The sequence below is a fragment of the Oryctolagus cuniculus genome, chromosome 12, assembly GCF_051225735.1.
Source record: "Oryctolagus cuniculus isolate XC-2025 breed Fujian yellow rabbit chromosome 12, ASM5122573v1, whole genome shotgun sequence".
Lineage (NCBI taxonomy): Eukaryota > Metazoa > Chordata > Mammalia > Lagomorpha > Leporidae > Oryctolagus > Oryctolagus cuniculus.
The window spans coordinates 40533835-40560017 of NC_142878.1; the positions used below are offsets into that span (position 1 = coordinate 40533835).

General features: G+C 40.3%; 1 protein-coding gene across 6 annotated transcripts in view; it reads right to left on the minus strand.

Moving 5' to 3' along the window:
• Positions 1 to 532: 532 nt before the first annotated feature.
• SRP54 (signal recognition particle 54) overlaps positions 533 to 26183 on the minus strand; it is a 49752-nt gene continuing 24101 nt past the window's right edge. For 3 of the 6 annotated variants that reach the window (XM_089309762.1, XM_070053751.2, XM_051822172.3), the window contains exons 6-16: positions 25492 to 25558; positions 25354 to 25411; positions 22478 to 22628; positions 20939 to 21087; positions 20601 to 20701; positions 20025 to 20111; positions 17122 to 17195; positions 16812 to 16920; positions 8007 to 8177; positions 1884 to 1979; positions 533 to 1045 (exon numbers count right to left, since the gene is read on the minus strand). In XM_089309762.1, the coding sequence (XP_089165888.1) occupies positions 954 to 1045; positions 1884 to 1979; positions 8007 to 8177; positions 16812 to 16920; positions 17122 to 17195; positions 20025 to 20111; positions 20601 to 20701; positions 20939 to 21087; positions 22478 to 22628; positions 25354 to 25411; positions 25492 to 25558 (1155 nt within the window). In that variant the 3' untranslated portion in view covers positions 533 to 953. Of the gene's footprint in view, positions 1046 to 1883; positions 1980 to 8006; positions 8178 to 16799; positions 16921 to 17121; positions 17196 to 20024; positions 20112 to 20600; positions 20702 to 20938; positions 21088 to 22477; positions 22629 to 25353; positions 25412 to 25491; positions 25559 to 26183 lie in introns of all 6 variants that reach the window. The other 3 variants (XM_089309761.1, XM_070053750.2, XM_051822170.3) reach the window with 1 other exon arrangement.

Here is a 26183-nt window from a genome sequence, read left to right on the forward strand (position 1 = left end):
TCAATAATGAACAGGCATAATAATTCTAGTATTTTCAGTTCTTTACATATAACCAATAATCAGACCAACCTTATCATAGTCTCATTGTTTTTAATATATAGTCATGACAGCCTAATACTTGCAATATTTTCTCATTTGGTCTATACATTAGCTGTTTTTATCAAAGTATATCTGTTTCTTTAAGTAGATTTTTGGTATGTAAGAAACATAAGTGGCTTTAAAAAAATCAAGAATTGCCATTAAGGCTTTAAAAATAGGTTAAAAACACAAGTTATATACAAAATATTACACATTGCAAATTGTAATCAAATTATCAATCTGTTTTAATGGCAGAGCTAAGATTTTCTATGGCAAAATTATCATAATTCTAAGTTAAATAAAAATACCTAATACTCATGGTTAAGTTACGCTACCATATTTCTCATAAGGTATATTTCCAGGCATAGCTTTAAATGACATGTATATATTTGCTTTCCTACCTTTTTGTGTGATACACTGATCATTTTAAACCATAAAGAAAGTTAACAACCCCTTAACTTATAACCACTTTTAAGTTTATTTTACAGCATTTTTATTGAGATATCATTTAACTACTGACCAGGACTGTTTACAAATGTAATGCTTGGCCTTTTGAGACAATTAAAAACCTTTAAGTACTAAAATTTTACATCATGATTTGATTAACTTAAGAAGTATTATTATGGTGAAAACTAAGAAGAAAATCTAAAGCAAAAATATAATGATTTCCACAAAAACCATATATATTCTTCCCTTGTATGAAAGGAAGGGAGGGAAAGAAGGACAGAAGGGAAAAGAGGGGGAAAGATGAGAGGAAAAAAAGAAAGATAGGCAAGAAAAATACTCTTTTTTCCCCCCATTTGCAAAAAGAAGGGAAACTGAGGTCTCAGCAAATAATGCAATCAACTCAGTCAGTTTATAGTAAGGCATCTTCTTTACATATTATTGAATCCCATCATGCCTTTCATATTGCCAGCAGCACCCTGTTGAAATTGCCTCATCATGGACTGAAGTCCTGCCATACCACCTAGAGCCAAAGTAAAGTAAAAACAGATAATTATTAAGCAGAAGTTGACACACTTTATCACTTTTATCTAACAAGTACATTAACTACTAAAAAATACTGGATTCTGGCTATAATTTTGTCATCAGTCTTAAAGAATATATCAACTAAAACTTTATATTATCAACAGTATCCTCATCTACAAGAAATGATGAATAATCTATCTCATTGAAGAATACAGGCAACCATCTTAGAATAATACCTGCCACACATTCAATAAATCTAACTATATTTTTCTGTCAAGTCCAAAACAATCTTGCCATAAACAGTAGTAAGTTACATAAAAGTAATCAATGAGAAGCTGTTTCAAATGACTTACAGAAAGAAAAAAAATTCACCATTTATTAAAAATCTACTATATGCTTTCATTATATATTAGCTTATTTAATTGTCACAATTTCCTCATTAGCTATTATCTGTGATTTCACAGAAGGGTAAAGTAAAGTTTAGAAAGTTTAAGATACTTATCAAAGTTACACAGTAAAAGTATTCACAATCCTTGAGTAATTTCAAAGTCTCATCATTGAAAACATCTGGGTTCCAAAACAGAGCAAAAAGTCACTAAAACAAGCATTCGCAAAAGATGATTACATAGCTTGCTCAAAAATCACACAGGTGGCAGCAGGAGTGAATAAAATCCACTCACAGAGCTCCACTGCAGCAATTCAAGATTCAGACAGCCACTGCCCTCAAATCATATGTTTTGAACACATTTTCATATCACAACAGAAGGCTTATCACTAAAGCTCAACCCTTATAAACTAAACTATGTGTTAGCAACTGGCAATAAGTTCGTATTTACCCATGTGATGAAGAACTCTTGGATCCATCATCTTGGCCATTTGTTGATTCAATTTTGCCATCTGTGACTGGCTCACATTTTTAGACATGTCACCGCCTGAAAAATTTTGAACAGATGCAGGATGTAATATCAGAGTATCACAGAAAGTTGTTTTTTTAAAGTTTTATTTATTTATTTATTTGAAAGAGTTACAGGCCGGCGCCGCGGCTCACTAGGCTAATCCTCCGCCTAGCGGCGCCGGCACACCGGGTTCTAGTCCCGGTCGGGGCGCCGGATTCTGTCCCGGTTGCCCCTCTTCCAGGCCAGCCCTCTGCTGTGGCCAGGGAGTGCAGTGGAGGATGGCCCAGGTGCTTGGGCCCTGCACCCCATGGGAGACCAGGAAAAGCACCTGGCTCCTGGCTCCTGCCATCGGATCAGCGCGCTGCGCCGGCCGCAGCGCGCCGGCCGCGGCGGCCATTGGAGGGTGAACCAACGGCAAAGGAAGACCTTTCTCTCTGTCTCTCTCTCTCACTGTCCACTCTGCCTGTCAAAATAAAATTAAAAAAAAAAAAAAAAAAAAAAAAAAAAAAGAAAGAGTTACAGAGAAGGGGAAGCAGAGAAAGAGAGAGACAAATAGACAGATCCATCCCCTGGTTCACTCCCCAAATGGCTGCAATGGCCAGGGCTTGGCCAGGCCAAAGCCAGGAGCTAGGAGCTTCATCTGGGTCTCCCAAGTGGGTGCAGGGGCCCAAGTACTTGGGCCATCCATCCCTGCTTTCCTAGGTGCATTAGCAGGGAGCTAGATCTGAAGTGGAGTATCCAGGACTCAAATTGGCACCCATATGGGATGCCAGCACTGCAGGTGGTGGCTCCACCCCTACACCACAGCAGCAGCCCCAAATACAAAAATATCAAGATCATTTCTATTTGTACATATGCCCTTCTAATCTTTATCTCAATTACACTTTTTTTTTTTTTTTTTTGAGGAAGAACAAGAAAAATTCCACATAAAGGGACAAAGAACTTTCTTAAGGCTATGATTTTGTTAATCCTTTCAGGTGTACATGTGAATGACGCATTATCAACAAAATCGTATCCAGCCATTACTAACAGAAAACAATAGTAACAATAGCTCAGTAGCACTTTGGGAGAAGGTGAAACAAAAAGCTGAGTTTACAGATACCAGTCAGTTTGGAAGGAGACTGGGTGACTGGTAAATGAATGTGAAAAAATGAGTCTGAGAGATCCTGAAGCATGGTATAATTCTAAGAAGCTTTTCAAAAATGCACACACTGGAGCAGGCATTTGGCTAACAGTTGATGTGCCCACATCCCATAGTCAGGGTTAGATTCCTAGCTCCAACTCCTGACAGCTTCCCACCAATGCAGAGCCTGCGAAGCAGCAATGGCTCAAGTAATTGAGTTCTTGCTTTCCATGTGGGAGATCCGGACTATGTTCCCTCCTCTGGGCTATGGCCCAGGCCCAGGCACAGTCATTGTGGGCATCTGGGAAGTTAAACAATGGATATGCACTCACTTTGTCCTCTGCCTCTGAAATAAACAGAAAAAAAGTTTAATTCCACACACTTAGATTTTCAAAGGAAACAGGGCAGCCAAGGAGAGAGATGCCCTCTGGGCCAGAATAAGTACAAACATCTTTTAAAGAACAGCTGTATGATCAAGATGCAGGAAAGAAGATAGATCATCAATGCAATAACAATAGGTAGAGCTGCATCAGCAAAATTGTTTCAAAAGAACATCAACTATGAACTTCTCAGGAGCAGTGACAAAAATGAAAATCAATGTTTTCCCTGATTCTCTGATCACAGCTGGCTAATCTGAAAAAAATTACATGAATTAGCACTAAAGTGGGGACCAGCACTGTGGTACAGTGGTGTGGGTTGCCACCTGTGAGCTGACATCTCCTGTGGTTTGAGTCTTGGTTACTCCACTTCCTGTCCAGTTCCCTCCTGGGTGCCTGGTGCTTGTGGAAGCAGTGGAAGATGGCCTAAGTGCCTTGGCCCCTGTACCCAGGTGGGAGACCTGGATGGAGTTCCAGGCTTCCAGCTTTAGCCTAGCCCAGCACTGGCAACTGCAGTCATCTGGGGAGTGAACATGCAGATGGAAATCTTGGTCTCTCCCTCTCTATCTGTAAATCTGCCATTCAAATAAATGAAATAAAAACCTAAAAATAAATAAATACTATGAATGAAAGAGAAGATATGTTTTTACAACAAGACATAAAAATCTGTGAAAGAAATTCATGGTTAATAAATATGTAAAAGATGTGAATTCCATGTTCACTGGAATTTGTTCAAAGAGTTTGCTTCTCAGAACTTAAAGCTTCTGGCCGGCGCCGCGGCTCACTAGGCTAATCCTCCACCTTGCGGCGCCGACACACCAGGTTCTAGTCCCGGTCGGGGCGCCGGATTCTGTCCCGGTTGCCCCTCTTCCAGGCCAGCTCTCTGCTGTGGCCAGGGAGTGCAGTGGAGGATGGCCCAAGTGCTTGGGCCCTGCACCCGCATGGGAGACCAGGATAAGTACCTGGCTCCTGCCATCGGATCAGCGTGATGCGGCGCCGGCCATGGCGGCCATTGGAGGGTGAACCAACGGCAAAGGAAGACCTTTCTCTCTGTCTCTCTCTCTCACTGTCCACTCTGCTTGTCAAAAAAAAAAAGAACTTAAAGCTTCTAAAAAATAAGGGTTTGCTGTGACAGGTACATGTGCACATCCACTGCCCACTTTATTTGGGTATGTCTTTTTTTTTTTTTTTTTTTTTGACAGGCAGAGTGGACAGTGAGAGAGAGACAGAGAGAAAGGTCTTCCTTTGCCATTGGTTCACCCTCCAATGGCCGCTGGGGCCGGTGCGCTGCGGCCGGCGCACCGCGCTGATCCGATGGCAAAAGCCAGGTACTTCTCCTGGTCTCCCATGGGGTGCAGGGCCCAAGCACCTGGGCCATCCTCCACTGCACTCCCTGGCCACAGCAGAGAGCTAGCCTGGAAGAGGGGCAACCGGGACAAAATCCAGCACCCCGACCGGGACTAGAATCTGCAGTGCCAGCGCCACAAGGCGGAGGATTAGCCTAGTGAGCCGCGGCGCCGGCCTTGGGTATGTCTTTATTGAAAACCAATCTTTAAACAAGATCTGGCTGATAGATCTGCAATAGTTCCATCAAGAATAATCAGGATCAGTTGAGAAAGATGGTAAATTGACACAATTTGTTTATTAATCACTACCTGAAATAGCATGAACTGTTTGGAATTATAACCAATTTTAAACATGTTTGTCTAACTTTTCTCCCTCATCATAAGAGAAAATAGGACACTGCAAACAAGGAAAATAAAGTACCAGCAACAAAAGATAACAAAAATACCTGTAAATACTCATTCTCTTTAAAAGCTTATCATTGGGGGCCGGCGCTGTGACAGTGGGTTAAAGCCCTGGCCTGAAGTGCCAGCATCCCATATGAACACCGGTTCTAGTCCTGGCTGCTCCTCTTCCAATCCGGCTCTCTGCTATGGCCTGGGAAAGCAGTGGAAGATGGCCCAAGCCCTTGGGCTCCTACACCCACATTGGAGACTCGGAAGAGGCTCCTGGCTCCTGATGGGCGCAGCTCCAGCCGTTGCGGCCATCTGAGGAGTGAACCAGCAGATGGAAGACTTCTCTCTCTGTCTCTACCCTTCTCTGTAACTCTGTCTTTCAAATAAATAAAATAAATCTTTAAAAAAAAAGTCTTATCATTGGTGCTATTCATCTCTGGAGCTTCCCTACTCAAATTTTTTGGAATAAAATAAATTCATTTTAATGGCTGTTTACATTATAGAAAAAAACTTAAAAAGAGGTCTAGAACAGTTGATCAACTCTTTGGAAAAACAAGTTATCTTTCTACCTTACACAATACGTGGCAAAGTAAATTTGAATTTCGATAAAATGAAAAAAAAAATTAATAAAAAAGAAACCTAACACAAATAGAAAAACATACAGATATCAACATGAGAAAGGCTTTCATAAGCATAAAACAAATCCAAGGAAAAGATAAATAGGTTTGGCTACACAAAAAATGGAAACTTATCTTTATTAAAAATAAAAATAAAAGCAAATGAAAAACTGGAGAAATATTTAGATATAAACCAAGGATTTTAAAATATTACTACAAAACAGTAAGGGAGGGACTGGGGTGGTGGTGCAGTGCATTAAGCTAGCATCCCATTAAGAAGTTCTAGCATCCCATATGGGCGCCCATTAATGTCCTGGTTGCTCCACTTCCAATCCAGCTCTCTGCTAGTGTGCCTGAGAAGGCAGTGGAAGATGGCCCAAGTGCTTGGGCTGCTGCACCCACATGGGAGACCTGGAAGAAGCTCCTAGTTCCTGGCTTTGGATTGGCCCAGTTCTGGCCATTGTAGCCAATGGGGAGTGAATCAGCGGATGAAAGGTCTCTCTCCCTCTCTCTCTCTCTCCTAACTCTGCCTTTCAAATAAACAAATAAATCTTTTTTTTTTTTTTTTAAAGGGAAAACAATGGAAAGACTGGACAAGGAACATGAAGAAGTGGTATACAAATTAAATGTCAATAAATGTACAAAGAAATGTTAAACTTAGGAAGTAATCTAAAACACATATAGTGAAAAAATATTGGATCATTAACTTGGAGACGGCATTATTACAAAATTGATTCAACATCCACTATGTTTTTGATGAGAACAGAGAAAATCCATGGCATCCTGGAATGATACAGAAACTGAGACAAATATAGAAGTGAATGAACCAGCCTAATTATTAGACAAAGAGGAATTAAACAGTTACATGTATAACTGGAACAGCAATAATCAGGGATAAAAATTAATATTTTCATGGCCAGCATTGTGGCATAGCGGGTTAAGCTGCCGTCTGCAGCACCAATGTCCCATATGGGTACCTGTTGCTCCACTTCTGACCCAGCTCCCTGCTAATATGCCTGGGAAAGCAGTGAAGGATGGCCCAAGGGCCGTTTCATCCATGAGGGAGATCCAGAAGAAGCTTCTAGCTCCTGGCTTTGAACTGGCCCAGCTCCAGGCATTGTGGCCATCTGAGGAGTGAACCAGGGATGGAAGATCTCTGTCTCTCCCTCAGTCTCTCTCTACAATTCTGCCTTTCAAATAAAATAAATAAGTCTTTTAAAAAATCTAATATTTTAAAGAATACTTAACATTCTCAGATAGTCATGATTTACTAGATGAAAGCATTAGTTATATCAAATGTTTTGCAATAAGGTCCATAGTCTGTTTTTTAAAATATTAATGTTTATTACCTTGAATCTGAAAATAGATTAAATCAAAGATCACAATGGAAATCCAAGAAGTACTTAAATATAACATGAAATTCAGCAGTGAATTTTTCAATATTGGCAGTACTTCCTGACTTTAAAATTTTTTTCTATTTTCATTCATATAAGACAGCTTTGTAAAAAAAATTTGGGAAGGGCTAGCATTGTGGCATAGGGAGTTAAGTTGTCACCTGTAGCGTCAGCATCCCAAACAGGTGCCGGTTCAAATCCCAGCTGCTCCACTTCCAATCCAGCTCCCTGCTAATGTGTCTAGAAAAGTAGGGGCTCAAGTGATTGTACCCTGCACCCACATGAGACACCTGAATGAAGCTCCTGCTTCCTGGTTTGGGCCTGACCCAGCATTGGCTGTTGCAGCCATCTGGAGAGTAAGCCAGCAGATATATAATCTCTCTAACTCTGCTTTTCAAATACATAAAATAAATCTTTAAAAATAAATTTATTTATATTGTCTAGTATTGGAAAAGCAGAGAGAGACAAAAAGAAACCTCTCCCATACTCTGCTTCACTTCCCAAATGCCCACAACAGTCAGAGTTGGACCAGCTGAAGCTGGGAACTGTGAACTCAATTTCAGGTCTGACATGTGGATGGCAGAGACTCAATTACTTGACTCATCACTGTTGTCTCCCAGGGTGCCCAACAGCAGGAAGCTGGAACTGGGAGCAGAGTTGGGACCCAAACCCAGGCACTTCAATATGGGACACAGGCATCTCAAGCAGCATTTTAACCCCTGGACCAAATGGCCTCCCTAACTTTTTAAAATCCAATTTCTCAATTTTATTTTTTTTCAGTCTATAATCTAATGATGAGCTTATTTTTCTTACCTTTGAAAAGTCCTTTGATACCACCCATTTTTTTAACCATCTGTGCAAACTTGGTATATTGCGTCAAAAGTTCTTGAACATCTCTCGTTGACACACCTGATCCTCTTGCAACTCTTTGGATTCTTCCCGGCTGCTTGCTAAAAACCTTGGCACCATCTGTACTGTCCAGTTCTGTAAGCAAGGGTGCAATTATTTTCTCTTATATACCAATCATCATCAAAGAAGTTATATGCAAATGGGCAACATATAATAAGAACTTAGCAGTTACTTTTTTTAAATAGGTAACTATTGAACTTTCTTTTTATAATATGAAATGTTTTACATAAAGAAAAAGAGATATAATAAATGGTCACATCACCACCCAGACTTAACAAATGGCACCATGTACCACGTTTGCTTCTGTTTTTTTTTAAAGATTTATTTATTTATTTTAAAGTCAGAGTTATATATAGAGAGAGGGAGAGGCAGAGAGAGAGGTCTTCCAACTGCTGGTTTACTCCCAATTGGCCACAACAGTCGGAGCTGCACCAATCCAAAGCCAGGAACCAGGAGCCTCCTCCGGGTCTCCCACGTGGGTGCAGAGGTTCAAGGACTTGGGCCATCTTGTACTGCTTTCCCAGGCCACAGCAGAGAAAGACCAGAAGTGGAGCAGCCAGGAATTGAAATGGCGCCAGCACTGCAGGCGATGGCTTTACCTGCTAAGCCACAGCGCTGGCCCCAGCTTGATTTTTAAAAATTAAACAAGGGGGGCTGGCACTGTGGTATAGCAAGTTAAATTGCCATCTGCCACGCTGACATCCCATATGGATAGTGGTTCATGTTCGGCTGCTCCACTTATTTATTTTTAATTTTGTTTATTTGAAAGGTGGAGTTACAGAGAGATAGAGAGAGAGAGGTCTTCCATCCACTGGTACACAAATGGCCGCAACAGCCAGAGCTGGGCTAATCCGAAGCCAGGAGCCATAAGCTTCTTCCAGGTCTCCCATGACGGCGCAGGAGCCCAAGCACTTGGGCCATCCTCCTTTGCTTTCCCAGGCCATTAGCAGAGTGCTGGATTGGAAGAAGAGCAGCCGGGACATGAACTGGTGCCCATATGGTATGTTGGCACTGCAGGCAGAGGCTTAGCCTCCTACACCACTCAGTTGTACCACTTCTAATCTAACTCCTTGCAAATGGCCTGGGAAAGCAGTAGAAGATGGCCCAACTCCTTGGGCCTCTGCATCCACATGGGAGACCCAGAAGAAGCTCCTAGCTCTTGGCTTCAGCCAAGCCCAGCCCTACCCATTGTGGCCATTTGGAGAGTAAACCAGTGATGAAAAATGTCTCTTTCTCTCCCTCTCTCCCCATTACACTGCCTTTTAAATAAATAAATAAAATCTTTTAAAAAATATTTATAGTACTCATAATCTGTGAAAACAATAAAACAAAGACACACATATGTTTCCTACAGTTTAAGTAAAACAGAATCTTCAGAGAACCTCTGAAACCTCATGCCCATTGGGGCTGGCATTGTGGCATAGCAGGTTAAGCTGTTTGCAGTAGAGGCATCCCATGTGGGTGCCAGTTTGAATCCGGCTGCTCCACTTCTGACCCAGCTCCCTGCTAGTGGCCTGGGGAAGCAGCAGAAGATGGCCCAAGGGAGACCCAGAAGAAGGTCCTGGCTCCTGGCTTTTGATCGGCCTCCGCTCTGGCTATTGAGGCCATTTGGGGAGTGAACCAGCAGATGAAGATCTCTGTCTCTACTTTTTTCTCTCTGTAACTCTGCCTTTCAAATAGATAAAATAAATCTTTAAAAACAAAACCAAAATTACCTCATGTCCACCATTTCCATATCTCATATATCTACCCTCTCCATGCCCTCTAGACACAAAGAGGTATATGGTATATTTCAAAAAAGAACACCAATGCTCACCTTAGTTCTCCCTAAATAACTACTATCCTTTAATTCATAAATTTAGGCTATATAAATCAACAGAAGAGAGCTTCTATCCATAATGAAGAGAATATTATATTTTCTGTAATCAAATAATTATAACCAACTGAACTTTAATCATTTCTGTTTAAGAATAAGTTAATCCCCTCCAATTTTGATTACTCTTTGAATACAAGGTGCAGGGGCCAGCACTGTGGCATAGAGGGTAAAGCCACCAAGTGTGGTGCTGGCATCCCATATGGGCACCAGTTTGAGTCCCAGAAGCTCCCCTTCCCATCTAGCTCCCTGATAATGCACCTGGGAAAGCAGTGAAAGATAGTCCAAGTCCTTGGGCCCCTGCATCGACATGGGAGACCCAGAAGAGGCCCTGGCTCCTGGATTCAGAACAACCCAGCTCTGACCGTTACAGCCATTAGGGGAGTGAACCAGCAAATGGAAGCTCTCTCTCTGCCTCTCTGTAACTCTGCCTTTCAAATAAATAAATAAATCATATAAAAAATAAAAGACAGACCATGATTATCTACTGTTAAAAATAAAAGTATATAAAAATAAATAAAAAAATAAATAAAAAGTATATAAAAATAAAATAAATAAAAGTATATTAAAACAAATGTATATATTATCTAGTATATAAAAAAATAAAAGGATCACAAGGTGCATTTCTTCTAGCTTTAGATGCATACCATCTCAGGAATGGTACATACTTTAGTCAAAATTCCTATTATGTTTGCATTTGTTAACATCTCCTAATAAGTAATTATTGTGCCTTGGTCTTTGCATCCCTAAAAGAGATGATCTGCCATCTAAATAAGGCAGCCCATGCCATTATTCTGTTATCCCTGTAATCATGGAAAGTGTTTTCACTTACTAAACTGAAATATGTTTGCCAGGTACTTTTATTCCTATTCTTGTAAACATCTCCTTACCAAGCATGAAAAACAAGGCTTTTAAATACCTGAGAGCCATCAATGTCTCCCTTGAGTTTTCTCCAGGTGACATTTACCCAACTCTTTCATCTTTTCTTATAACACGGTACACAACCCCACTTACCCTGATATCCTACATGCATCTTTTCATTCATCTATACCCTCCCAAGTACTGACAAATGGTGCTTTCCCTTTAACTGAGTAGTCCTGAAGGACAAGTATGAGTTAAACAAAGAAAAGAAAGGAGCAAGGGGCTGGCGCCGTGGCTCACTAGGCTAATCCTCCGCCTTGCGGCGCCGGCACACTGGGTTCTAGTCCCAGTCGGGGCGCCAGATTCTGTCCCGGTTGCCCCTCTTCCAGGCCAGCTTTCTGCTGTGGCCAGGGAGTGCAGTGGAGGATGGCCCAAGTGCTTGGGCTCTGCACCCCATGGGAGACCAGGAGAAGTACCTGGCTCCTGCCATCGGATCAGCGCGGTGCGCCGGCCGCAGCGCGCCGGCCGCGGCGGCCATTGGAGGGTGAACCAACGGCAAAGGAAGACCTTTCTCTCTGTCTCTCTCTCTCACTGTCCACTCTGCCTGTCAAAACAAACAAACAAACAAAAACAAAAACAAAAAAAAAGAAAAGAAAGGAGCAAGGGACATGGATTCCAACAATAAACAAAGCTAGTTTGGGGGCAGGCGTTTGGTGCAGCAGCCAAGATACTGCTTAGGACACCCACATCTCATATCAGAGTGCAATGGATTCAAATACTTAGGTTCCTGCCCCTATGTGGGTGACCCAGATTGAGTTCTAGAATTCTCAGTTTCTTGCCCTGTGCAACTCTGGCTGTTGCAGGCATCTGGGGCATAAATCAGTGGGTGGAAGATCTTCAGTGCATTTACCCTGTCTCTCTGCTTTCGGGGTAGTGAACATCCAGCCCGCAGGTCAGACAAAGCCTGCAAAATCATTCAGTGTGGCCCTGCCATTGCAACCATAGGTGGGGCTAGAAATTCAAGAAGTCTATAGCAGGCTAATTTTTAAGGGGATAATTTTGTATGATCTGTAAATAATGTTATAAATCTCCAAATGGCTCTTGGCAGAAAAAAGGTTCCCCATCCCTGCTTTAAAACAAAATGAAAATAAACAGTAAATTAAAATATATAAATAAACCTAATTTTGTGTTAAGGAACTGAGAATGAATGAAAGCTGAGATATCTAAGAGGCTGCAAAAGCAAGTAAGGACAATATTACAACAGAATTTGTATGCCAAGCTCAGGAATTTGGAATTCATTGTGGAGGTAGTAGAGAAATACAATGAAAGATCTGGACATCAGGACTGTTATTAGAAAGATCATTCTGGTGGCACTGAGGAAGACGAACTGAGAGGGAAATACTAGGATCCTATCAAAGTAATACAGGTAAGAAAAGATATGAATGTAAACTAATGCAGGGGTTGCAGAGACAAAATAAAGAGAAATATTTATGAAATACAACTTAATAAATCTAAAGTGATGTTAAGATTTCTACCACTTGAAGTGGCAAAATACTGATAGATGTAGACTATGATATATTAAGCATGTAAAATATACTACCTAAAGCAACCATTAAGAAAACTACTCAAAGAGATATACTAAGAAATATTTATAGGTAACTTAAAACAGAACACTAAATAATGGTCAAGTAACCCACGAAGAAGTAGAAAAGGGAAACAAGAACAAAAACTAGGAGGAACAGACAAAAAGCAAATAATAAAATGGCAAAACTAAATCTTAACACCTCAATAATATAGCAGCTAAAAATATTACTAGAATATATATATTTTTTAAATAATCCAAAAAATATATACTATCTTCATGAAATTCACTAAGGTGTAGATAGGTACTATGATTTGATTATTCATGTCATTTCCAAACTTATGTTGGATTTAATCTCCAAAGCAACAGTATTAAGAGGTGTGACTTTTGGGAGGCAACTAGGTGAGAAGAGTTCTAATCTCATGAATCGTTTGGTGCTCTTTTTATTTAACAGGTAGAGCTATAGACAGTGAGAGAGAGAGAGAGGTCCTCCCTCCGTTGGTTCACTCCCCAAATGGCCGCTACAGGCAGCGCTGCGTCGATCCGAAGCCAGGAGCCAGGTGCTTCTTTCTGGTCTCCCACTCTGGTGCAGGGGCCCAAGCACCTGGGCCATCCTCCACTGCCCTCCGGGGCCACAGCAGAGAGCTGGACTGGAAGAGGAGCAACCGGGACTAGAACCCGGCGCCCACATGGGATGCTGGCGCAGCAGGTGGAGGATTAACCAAGTGAGCCACGGTGCCGGCCCTGGTTTGGTGCTCTTAAGAAAGGACTAGAGGACCTAGTTTTGCATTTCTGCTCTTTCATCATGTGAGAACAGATTATGAAAGGTACCATCTTGAGCCGGCGCCGTGGCTCAATAGGCTAATCCTCCACCTTGCGGCGCCGGCACACCGGGTTCTAGTCCCGGTTGGGGCACCGGATTCTGTCCCGGTTGCCCCTCTTCCAGGCCAGCTCTCTGCTATGGCCAGGGAGTGCAGTGGAGGATGGCCCAGGTGCTTGGGCCCTGCACCCCATGGGAGACCAGGAAAAGCACCTGGATCCTGGCTCCTGCCATCGGATCAGCGCGGTGCGCCGGCTGCAGTGGCGGCCATTGGAGGGTGAACCAACGGCAAAGGAAGACCTTTCTCTCTCTGTCTCTCTCTCTCACTCTCCACTCTGCCTGTAAAAAAAAAATAAATAAATAAAAAAATAAATAAAAAAAATAAAAAATAAAAAAAAAAATAAAAATGTTATTTAAAAAAAAAAAAAAAAAAGAAAGGTACCATCTTGGAAACAGAGACTGGGTCTTCACTAGACAATAAAATTGCTGGCACCCTAATCTTGAATTTCCTAGCCTCCAGGGTCTCAGGTATTTTGCTAAAGCAGCACATACAGACAAGCACAGTTAGGTTAACAGTGAAAAGGATGGAAAAAGACATACAATGCAATCACTAATTAAAAGAAAGATACAGTGGCTATAACAGTATCAGATAATGTAGATTAGAAACAAAGAGGGATATTACACAATGATAAAAGGGGCAATTCACCAGGAAGATAATCCTAGATATGTATCTACCCAATAAAAGAGTTTTAAAATACATGATGCAAAAATGACAAACATGAAAGGAGACAAGTTGGTCACTTTAATATGTCTATCTCAATAACAGAACTAGACAGAAAATCAATAAAGATATAAATCTAAGCTTAACCTAGATTCTAGTTTGTATGACTGGATAGATGGATGGAAGTATCACTCACCAAGGAAGAAGTTCTAGTTTTGGGGCACACATGTATCACAAAACTTTCAAACATATAAGGAGACAGGTCTGTCCAGCATGTATAAAGAGGCAGTGATCAAGAAAGAACATGAACTCTTGAGAAAGAATGTCTAGGTCTAAAGCTCAGCCTCTCTAGTAATCTTGGGCAAATTACTCAACTTGCTTGTATCTCTGTTTCCTAATCTGAAAAAGGCAGATAATAATGGACCATCCTTTAAGAGTTGTTGTGTTTATATAGGAGCCAGCCCTGTAGCCCAGCAGGCTGGGCGTCAGTTCAAGTCCTGGCTCTTTTATTTCTGCTCCAGCTCCCTGATGTTGTGTCTGGGAAAGCAGTGGAAGATGGCCCAAGTAGCTGGGCACCTGCACCCACATGGAAGACTCAGAAGAAGCTCCTGGCTTCTGGCTCCTGGCTTCTGACCAGCCCAGCTCCAGCTGTTAGGGTGATTTGGGGAGCAAACCAGCAGATGAGAGATTCTCTCTCTCTCTCTAACTCTGCCTTTCAAATAAAATAAAATAAAAATCTTTAAGTGAGTTATTATGTCCAAAGTGCTAAGGACAGTGCCTGGCACAGAGTAAATATTCTAGGTACTCAAAAAATGTTTGCAGTGTTAGAGATGGAAACAGGAAACACAAAATCTTATTTGGGTTACTATGAAAGTCTAAAGGTCAGTGAAGAGGTAAATATCCCAAAAATTAATAAATTAGTTTAAATAAAGCACAGATATGTATGAATTTTTCAACAAAAATGAGCAGAGTAAGAAACACTAAGTGAGAACAGAATGCTGGAACACTTACTCATGTAAGAGGTGGGCAGAAAGGGGCCGGTGCTGTGGCACAGCGGGTTAACGCCCTAGCCTGAAGTGCTGGCATCCCATATGGGTGCTGGTTCAAGACCTGGCCATTCCACTTCTGATCCAGCTCTCTATTATGGCCTGGGAAAGCAGCAGAACATGGCCCAGGTCCATGGGCCTCTGCACCCGCGTGGGAGACCTGGAGGAAGCTCCTGGCTCCTGGCTTCGAATCGGAGCAGCTCTGGTCGTTGCGGCCAATTTGGGAGTAAACTATTGAATGGAAGACCTCTCTCTTTCTGCCTCTCCCCTCCTCTCTGACTTTCAAATAAACAAATAAATCTTTAAAAAAAAATAAAAAAAAAAAAAGAGGTGAGCAGAGAAAGAGACCAGTGGAGACTGAGCAAGAGTAACAAGAAAAGTAAGGTTAAAAGTAGGGTGATCATATAATGGAAACCAAGAAAGGACAGGAGATTAACAACATCATAAAGATCACGAAAAAATGCAAACTATCCACTGAAAAGACCAGCAGGAAGTTATTAGAGCTTTCCATGTGCTCTACTTCAGAATACTGGGTAAGGACAGAAGCCAGATTTAAAAAAAAAGATCTGGAAGTACAAGAGGCAGGAATGGGGCCGGCGCTGCGGCTCACTAGGCTAATCCTCCGCCTAGTGGCGCCGGCACACCGGGTTCTAGTCCCGGTTGGGGCGCCGGATTCTGTCCCGGTTGCCCCTCTTCCAGGCCAGCTCTCTGCTGTGGCCCAGGAGTGCAGTGGAGGATGGCCCAGGTGCTTGGGCCCTGCACCCCATGGGAGACCAGGAAAAGCACCTGGCTCCTGGCTCCTGCCATCGGATCAGCGCGGTGCGCCGGCCGCAGCGCGCCGGCCGCGGCGGCCATTGGAGGGTGAACCAACGGCAAAGGAAGACCTTTCTCTCTGTCTCTCTCTCTCACTGTCCACTCTGCCTGTCAAAAAAAAAAAAAAAAAAAAAAAAAAAAAGAGGCAGGAATATAGAATGACAAATAGGGCAGTATACATTTGAGGAAAATAAAAATTCAGAGTTTCTGAGCAAAGTCTGCAAACAATGTTTAAGTTACTTCTCTCTTACAGATTCCCAATGTATATTAACATATTAAAGCTCTGAAGAGTCTTACAATAAATTTACCTAACTTTTTAAATCCAGCATTGTCTCAAATTTAAATATAGATTCTCTTTTATAAGATATTTCTAGGGCTGGTGTTGTGGCACAGGTGGTTAAAGCCAAAGCCTGCAGCACTGGCATCCCTTATGGGCGCCAGTTTGAGTCCCGGCTGCTCCACTTCCAATCTAGCTCTCTGCTGTGGTCTTGGAAAGCAATAGAAGATGGCGCAAGTCCTTGGGCCCCTGCACCCACGTGGGAGACTTGGAAGAAGCTCCTGGCTCTTGGCTTCAGATCAGCTCAGCTCTGGCCATTGTGGTCACCTGGGGAGTGAATCAGAGGGTGGAAGACCTCTCTCTCTGTCTCTACCTCTCTACCTCTATATGTAACTCTGTCTTTAAATGAGTAGAACAGATTTAAAAAAAAAAAAAAAAAAAAGAAAGAAAGAAAGATATTTCTACCAGTATCATGCAGTTCTTTCCTTGGAACTTATTTGGAGAAGCAAATTTCTCAAAATGACAAAATTTCTCGAAATGACAAAATCAACCCATTAAACATTACCTCTTAGAGAAAGAGCTTTCAAGCTACTGTAAATCCATCTAAAAATAATTTCAGTCTAAAGGTTTCCCCACCCTATCACTAACAAAACAGTGAAACTGTCAACTTGCTGGTATTCAGATTACTGTCCCCCAAGTATTACCTGCCACCCTACCTTGATCATTCATACTATCCATTATTGTCATTAACTTCTTTAGCCTTGCCATTGACTCCTGTTCATTTCCTTTGCTCATAAAATCTGTTCCAAAACCTGGGATCATCCCCTAAAAGATTTAAACATAAAGTCATTAATACCTTACTTAAGACAAACTGTACAAAACGTTCACATTTAACTACTGTTTTTAATAGTAACACTGTCTTAAAATATCTATTTTATCTAAATATCAAAAATTAAAGTATACTATCTGTTCTTAGAATGTTTAGCAAGAAACAAAGGTATAAAGAAAGTTTTATGGATAACTTACCAAGATCTGACTGAAGGGGCCCATTTTCATGATATTTTGAAATTGTTCATACATGTCTCTTAATGTAAACTGACCTGAAATAAAATATAAATGGCTCAGATATATCAGAGAGCATACATTTCCACTCAATAAAATTAATCTTTTCCTTAAGATGAAGCACACTTATGAAATACCCAATCAATATTCACTAAGCAATCAGTACGTGCAATATGAATGTTGTGAATATATGGATGCACAGATTCTATCCCAGGGACATATACATTCTATCAAAGAAGATGGACATATAAAAATACACAATAAACTTTAAGCAAAGCACAAAGACTATAACTATTAGAATGACCAAAATTAAAAAGCTTGACAACACCAAAAATTAAAGAGGAACCAAGTATAAATCCCACATTTTGCTGATAAAAATGTTAAACAGCAAAAACATTGTGAAAATTATCTTAAAATAGCCTAGCTGTCTGTCCATAAATAGGAAAATGGGTAGAATGAAATACTACTCAGACACAAAATGAGCAAACTATAGGTATATCCAAGTACATGGATGAATATTAAAAATACACTGAGTCAAAGAAACCAGACTTAATAAGAAAGGATATACCCTATATAACGTGAAATATTACTAGGAAAGGGCACAAATAAATGTTCTTGAGTAACAGAATTGTTCTGTTTCTTGATGGGGGTGTGGATTACCATGCAGTTGTTAAAAAAAAAAAAAAAAAGATGGAATGATGTCCCAGATTCAAACATTTCATTGCAGGCAAATTAGCTTCAATTAAAAAAGAGGATAAAACAATATTTTCTATTAATGTCCTAAAGGTAAAAACAGAAAAGGCATTTCTTTTTAGGCATTCTAAAGCGGCAGTACAACATCCAAAAGAAATATTACAGTAGGTAGTTAGAAAGGCAGAATTAAACAGTGAACCAGATGATGAAGGCTGAAAGATATATTTGGTCACTGATACAGAAGTGGTAACTTAAGCTAATATAGAAGGATTTGAAACAGAAAAGGTAGATAACACTGTCATATACTAGAATCAAAGAAAAATGAGAAAGATCTTTACATGTGGAAATTAGGTGGCTGTCTGCGACCTCAAGAAATTTGTAGAATTTTAGAATCAGAAACAGAAAACAGAGAGAAATGAGTCAGAAAGTAAACAGGTCAGGAACAGACTACCCACTTTGGCAGTGGTAGTAGAACTAATGCTAAGGTTATTCAAGAGAAAGGAAAGCAATGGGAAAGGATTATGCAATGAGAGATAAATTCATTTATTAAATAAATATTTACTGAAGATCTATGATGTGCCAGACACACAGCAGGTTCTTAGAACATGAATAATGAAGAACACAGCTCTGAACCCTATTTTTACCTTCAAGCAGGGAAGAAAGACATCAAATAATTGTGATGAATAACATAAGGGTATTTCAAAAAGTCAATGGAAAAACGGAATTAAGACATGCTTATTTTGGTGCAAGAAAATTTTGAAATTCTTGCACAATACGCACGTCCATGAACTCTTTGAAAATCCCTCTGTGCCGATTTCAAAAAATTTTTGCATCAGGGTGAGTGTTATGGTGCAGAGGGTTAAGCTGCCACTTGGACACCAGTATCCCATATCAAAGTGCATAAAGTTGAATCTTGCCTCCATTACCAATCCAGCTTCCTGCTAATGCACACCCAGGGAAGCAGCTGATGATGGCCCAAGTATTTGGGTTCCTGCCACCCATGTGGGAAACCTGGATGGAACTCCTAGCTCCTGTTTTAGCCTGGCCTAACTGTAGCTGTCATGGCCATTTGGGGAGTAAATCAGAGGATGGAATTTATCTTTTTCTTTCTTTCTGTCTTTTAAATAAATAAAATATTTTGCATCAAAATAAACTTATCTATTAATTCAGTTTTCCATACACTTTTTAAAGTACCTTTGCACAATAATTAATTATAGGGTACAACAGAAGATGTACATCAGAGTTCTAATTTAGTCTAGAGGTCAGATAAAATGTCCCTGAGGAAAGACATCTAAGGAGGGAGCTCAAGTGTGAGTTGGAGTTAGCCAGCTTGCCCAGGAAAGGGGAAGGCAGAGGTAAGAGGAGAGGCTGTGTTTAACAGGCAGAGGTACTAGAAAGGCAATGGAGCAGAAGTTAGAGATAGTAATGCAGTTTTGAGAAATTGAAAGAAGTTCAGCATGGCTGGCACAATGAAAGCCAAGAAGAGTGCCAAAACATGAAATGAAAGATATGGGCTAGATGGTGGAATCATTTAAAAACAGCCGAAGACACTGAAGGATTTTAAGAAAAGCAGTAATGGGATCACACTCGCATTTCTAAAAGTCACTTTGGTTATATTAAAAAATAAATAAATAAAACAGATCAAAGGGGAAATGTCCAGAAAACTGAGAGATCTGTTTAAAGATTTACAATAAGAAATCCAGGTAAAAAATAAAATAGCATAATTTCTTTTTCTTTTTCTTTCTTTTTTGACAGGCAGAGTGGACAGTGAGAGAGAGAGACAGAGAGAAAGGTCTTCCTTTTTTGCCATTGGTTCACCCTCCAATGGCCGCCGTGGCCGGCACGCTGCAGCCAGTGTATCGCGCTGATCCGATGGCAGGAGCCAGGTGCCTCTCCTGGTCTCCCATGGGGTGCAGGGCCCAAGCACCTGGGCCATCCTCCACTGCACTCCCTGGCCACAGCAGACAGCTGGCCTGGAAGAGGGGCAACCGGGACAGAATCCGGTGCCCCGACCGGGACTAGAACCCGGTGTACCGGCGCCGCAAGGCGGAGGATTAGCCTAGTGAGCAGCGGCGCCAGCTACTATTAAGTATTATTATTTCAAACTCATAGTAGCTTTATCAAAAAGAAATCAAGGAAAGATATCGGGGATGCTTTTTTAGCTAATCATATACCATGTTTCAACTTCTCTATAAGTGCTTCATTGTCATCCAACTTCAACTCATTGACTTTATCTATCAGTCCTTCAATGTCACCCATACCTGTAAGACGCAAAAAAGAGAAAAATTAACAACTAATAGTATATTTTACATTAAGCAATACACATTTACATACATAATTATCTTGTGAGGTATGCAAGTTGGGTATTCTAACTATACAGCTGAGAAAAGTAAAGCTAAACAGGAAAAGTGGCAGAAAAGAAAAAAACAGAGCAGGGACTCCAACTTAACCTCAAATTCCAGGTTCTCTAACCATACTACATTGAGACAGTAAGGAAGTTTTACTGCCACTATCAATGTTATTACTACAACCACATAATTTTGTATTGTAATAAACACTTTTCCAAAGTATTTTCATGTAATATCTCAGCAGATAACTATCACCCTTAATTTACAGGTAAGGAAGGTAAGTCATAGTAGGAAAGGAATTTTCCTAAACCAGTTAGGGAAGGTAGGATTAAACTCCTAATCTACTCTAAAGACCCATATTATTTCTTGGAAATTTTTCTGTATCGCCACCGCAGTACATACCAAGAAGTTTGCTGATGAAGGGCTGTGTTTTGAAAGGTTCAAAGTCATCTATATGTTCCCCTGTACCAATGAAAATAATTGGACTTTTTGTGGCAGCAACTCTATAAAAAAATATAAAAATAAACTCAAAAAAGTGAAATCCTGAGATTTTCCAATTAATTAGATTAATTAAAATTTCACTAATTAAAGCAGAATTGTATTAGAAACTTCTTTACAGATCATATTAGGTCCACTACTGGAATATATTTTCAAAGATCAATAAGAAAGCCATAAACACTCATTCACTCATAATCACACAACTCTAAGATAGAGGACAAAAAAGCACCAATGGTACTTACGCACTGAGCGCACCACCTCCTTTTGCATGACCATCAAGTTTTGTTACTATTACTGAAGCCACATCTACTTTATCTTTAAAAGCCTTAGCCTGGGCTTCACAAGCCTGCCCAATGGAAGCATCCATCACATAAACAATGTTATCAGGTTGCTAAAAAGTTTAAATAGAAAAGATACATATTTTTACTGATTTTTAGTAAAGTTCATCACTAAAAGCTATAGAACATATTTATTGTAAATAATTATACAATCAACAAATATTTGTTGAGGAGTACTATGTATTAGGTACAATGCAGATTCTGAGGACAAAGAGGTCAATAAGAAAACCCTGTCCTCACAAAACATGGAACATGAAGGGTAGAGAAGACCTCTCTGGAGAAACCTTCAGGGCTAAAGCCAGAATAAAGAAAGGAAAGTTATGCACAGATCTGGAAGAACTGCATTCTAGGCACAGGAATAGCAAAAGAAAATCAGAAAAAATGTGAAGAATACATAATAGAACCAAAATAAATAAAACAGACGGAGGCTATTTCCTCTAGATCCATTCAACTAGAGTAAAATAACAGCATAACTAAAAGAAATTATCAGCATTAACCACTAACCAAAGAATTACTACCAATACCTCAATGGCAAAATATGGGTTCCTAATGCAAGGAATTTTCAAAAACTTCATGGAAAATACATATTACAGAAAAACTATAGATTTCAAAATTATTTCATATGAAAATAAACATCTTTTAATTGAATTTTCCACAAACCTCATATATGCTACAGATATTTATAAAACTTCTCAATTTTTATAATTTTAAAGATGAGAAACTAAATGCTACTTGATATTTTAAATGCTGTAACAAAGTCTCATATTCATCTAAAGTAAATGCTTCCAATTGAATTTAAATAACTTACATTAAGGAAATTCAACAGATATTACAGATTATATTAGATATAATTTTTAAATTATAGACATTACAGGTTAATTTTTAATTTTTCTTCTGTTTTTTATTTTCTACATTACAGTTCAAAAATGATGAGATTAAATTTTTATCATATAAAGGCAGGTACCCAGAATGAAAAAAATGATTTTGGGGGCTGGCACTGTGGTGTAGCACATAAAAGCCGCTGCCTGCAGTGTCAGCATCCCACATGGATGCCAGTTCAAGTCCCAGCTGCTCCACTTCTGATCCAGCTCCTTGCTAATGCACCTGGGAAAGCAGTGGAGGATGATAGCCCAAGTCCTTGGGCCCCTGCACCCATGTGAGAGACCCAGAAGAAGCTCCAGGTTCCTGGCTTCAGATCGGCCCAGCTCCAACCAGTTAGGCCATTTGGGGGGTGGTGAACCAGCGGATGGAAGACCAATCTCTCTCTCTGCCTCTCTGTAACACTGCGGTTCAATAAATAAATAAATAAATAAATCTTTTTAAAAAATCATTTGGAATTTGCCTTACTGGTAAGGACTAAGTGAATTTATATTTATCATATACTTGATTGGTTTCATAATTAACTAAAGTCGTTGTAGTGGTTTCACATTGAAAGCTACTTACTATAGCATTAGCAACTTGAAGCATTTCTTCGAACAGAGAGTCTTCTTGTTTGTGGCGTCCACTTGTGTCAACAATAATAATCTCAAAATTTTCATTTTTGAATTTTTCTACTCCTTCTGAAGCAATGATAACAGGATCCATTTCTGTATAGCTATTTAACATGGATAAAGGATTTAACAACAGCCACAACAGCAAAACTTCCAAATACTATTAATCTGGACATTGTTAGTCTCCTTTTAAACTATTCTGAAAATCAAAATGTTCATAATATCAATTTACAATACAATTATAATAAGTTTTAACTAATGAAATTTACTAGAGCCACATGCAGGAATACTCAGCATTTTAATTACAGAACCCCATACAATTCTGCATGTCTTTTCTGAACGAGTTCTGTTTTGCTCAATCTTTTTCCCACTCTTAATGAACTCTTGTGACAAAGCGTTTCCTATCTGCTTTTGCACTTAACACTATTTTTTATAACCATTTTATAAAATTACATTTCCTATAAAATCTAACTTTTAGGCTATACAGGATGCCATCAAATGGCTATGATATCACCTGTTAAATAAGTGTGCTATCATTGGATATTTAAGATTTTCCCAGTTTCTTAAAGACAGAGCTAACATGCACAGTACATAAATATGGTTTCTTTGAAATTATTTGAAACAATGATATACTCTTACAAGTTGAAGTTAGATCAAATGGCATTATCATTTAAACTTCAGACTTTAAAAATATATTGTTTTACTAGAGAAACAGAGTTAAATGAGCTCTCATCCGCTGGTTCACTTCCCAAATGTCCTCAAGGGACCTAGGCTAAGCAGGGAAACTGAGCAGGGAAATGGGAACTCAATTCAGCTCTCCCTCATAGGTGGCAGGAACCTAATTACCAGAGTTAGTGCTGCTGGCTCCCAGAGTCTGCATTAGCAGAAAGCTGGAGTCAGGAGACAGGTACTCTAACATAGCAAAACAGATGCCTCAAGTGCTGGGCCAAATGCTGGCTTCAGGACTTCTAGCTTTTATAAAGAAAATGTCCTCCAGAGACATCTTATCTCATTTCTTTTTCACAGTTGCTGACAAAAATCCTCCTCAAATTAAAAATCAAATTAGATGTCATTTTAATTTTAATTCTTCTGATTAGGGTTAAGTTTTCATACAAATAAATACTGTCAAATGAAAATATGAATATTTTACCCTAAATTAAGAACCACCACTGAAAAAAAAGTAAAAACATATGCAATAAGAATACACACAAGGAGTGGGCATTTGTCTTAGTGTATAAAAAGCCATTTGGGACTTCCACACCCCAAATCCAAGAGTCCAGATTTGAGTTCTAACTCTGCGTCCCAATTCCACCTTTCTACTAATATGCTTCTTAGGAAGCAGCAGATGATGGCTCACATACTTGTGTGTCTGCCATCCAGGTGGGAGACCTGGACTGAGATCCAGGTTCCTTACTTCAGTCTGTCCCAGCCCTTGCTGTTACGGGCATCTGGGTTGTCAACTAGTAGAATCAAGATCTCTGTCTGCCTCTTTCTCTCTGCCTTTCAAATAAAATAAAAATAAATAAGTCTTAAAAACTAAAGAAATAGAGCCGGTACCACAGCTCACTAGGCTAATCCTCCACCTGCGGCACCAGCACCCCAGGTTCTAGTCCCGGTTGGGGTGCCGGTTCTGTCCCGGTTGCTCCTCTTCCAGTCTAGCTCTCTGCTGTGGCCCGGGAGTGCAGTGGAGGATGGCCCAAGTGCTTGGGCCCTGCACCCCATGGGAGACCAGGGGGAAGCACCTCGCTTTTGGCTTCAGATCAGCGCAGCGCGATGGCCACAACGCGCCGGCCTTAGCTGCCACTTAGGGGGTAAACCAACAGAAAAAGGAAGACCTTTCTCTCTCTCTCTGCCTGTCAAAAATCAAAAATAAATAAATAAATAAAAAACTAAAGAAATAAAATGCGTGAGATTTTAAAAATTTTATTTGTATTCATTTGAAAGGCATAGCAAGAGAAATAAAGTGAGAGTGAGAGAGACAGAGTCCTTTATCCACTGGTTCATTCCTCAAATGCTCACAACAGCTCCCATCTGGGGACAAAGCCAGGGGCTAGGAATTCAACCGAGGTCTCCCATACAGGCAGCAGCAGCCCAATTAACAGAGCCATCACTGCTGCCTCCCTGCTAATGTGCCTGGGAAAGCAGAGGAAGACGGCTAAAGTCCATAGGGGTCCCTGCACTCATGTAGGAGACCCAGAAGAAGTTCCAGACACCTGGCTTTGGCGTGGCCCAGCCCTGGCCACTGCAGCCATTTCGGGAGTAAACTAGCAAATGGAAGATTTCTGTCTCTCTCTCTCTATAACTTTTTCAAATAAATAATAAAAAAAAACTTTAAAAACTAATAATTGAAAAATAAATTCTAGTATGTACACACTATCAAACTGAAGATTAGAAATAATCACAATTGCTACCTGAGATAATTCGAGATTGTAAGGCATTTTAGGATGATCAAAAACAAATGTTTTTAAATGGCATATTAAAGAAATAGACAGTTGCACTATTTGCTCATCAGTGTGTATTTCAGGCAGATGCTTCAGAGAAGTCTAAAAACTAGCAGCAGGAATAGAGAGGAAGATGGATGTAGGATAAAATGCCAAGGCAAGCTGGTAAGTACAGACAAAGCCAAAAACTAAACAAGGTCCACTCTTATATACTAGGCTGCTTCAGAAGAGTCAAAGCTAGTAATAAAACACAACTTACTGATTATACCTCCACTTTCTCCAGAAGAATTACATCCAGAAAGTATATACTGAAGTGTAAACCGACTGCATGAAATAAGTTCAGATAACATGAGTCACATGAGCATCAAAACAAAAGACAGTAACCTACCTTCCATAGAATGGAATCCTTGCTTTGGTAGCATTCTGTTTGAGTTGGTCAAAAGCCCCTAGAAAATAAAGAGTTAATAAATACTCCAATTTGAAAATAGAAATTACAGAAAACAATTTTTGAATTTCAACACAGTACCTGCTCTGAATGTGTCTGCACATATCAAACAGGTCTTCCAACCTTTCCTCTGGTAATAATATGCTAACTAGGAAAGGAACATTAAAAAATATTATTATACAAGTAATTCCTTCTGTTTACCCTCATTATTTACCTAAGACAGAGGTGGGGAACATTTAGCACTTGGGCTATACAAGGCCCGTGAAAATCATTTGCTCTGACCCTGCCAAGACAAATACAGACAGCACTTCAAATGCTACAGCAGGCTAATTTTTTTTTTTAAGATTTATTTATTTATTTGAAAGTCAGAATTACACAGAGAGGAGAGGCAGAGAGGTCTTCCATCCACTGATTCACTCCCCAGATGGCCACAATGACCAGAGCTGCGCCGATCCGGAGCCAGGAGCCAGGAGCTTCCTCCGGGTCTCCCACACGGGTGGCAGGGGCCCAAGCAATTGGGCCGGGCCATCTTCCACTGCTTTCCCAGCAGAGAGCTGGATCGGAAGAGGAGCAGCCGGGACTAGAATCGGCACCCATATGGGATGCTGGTGCTTCCGGCCAGGGCATTAACCCGCTGAGCCACAGTGCCAGCCCCAATAGCAGGCTAATTTTTAAGCAGATCATTCTGTATGGCCCACAAATTATGTTATAAATATCCAAATGGCCCTTGCCAGAAAAAAAAGTTCCCTACTGCTGACTGAAGGAATAGAATA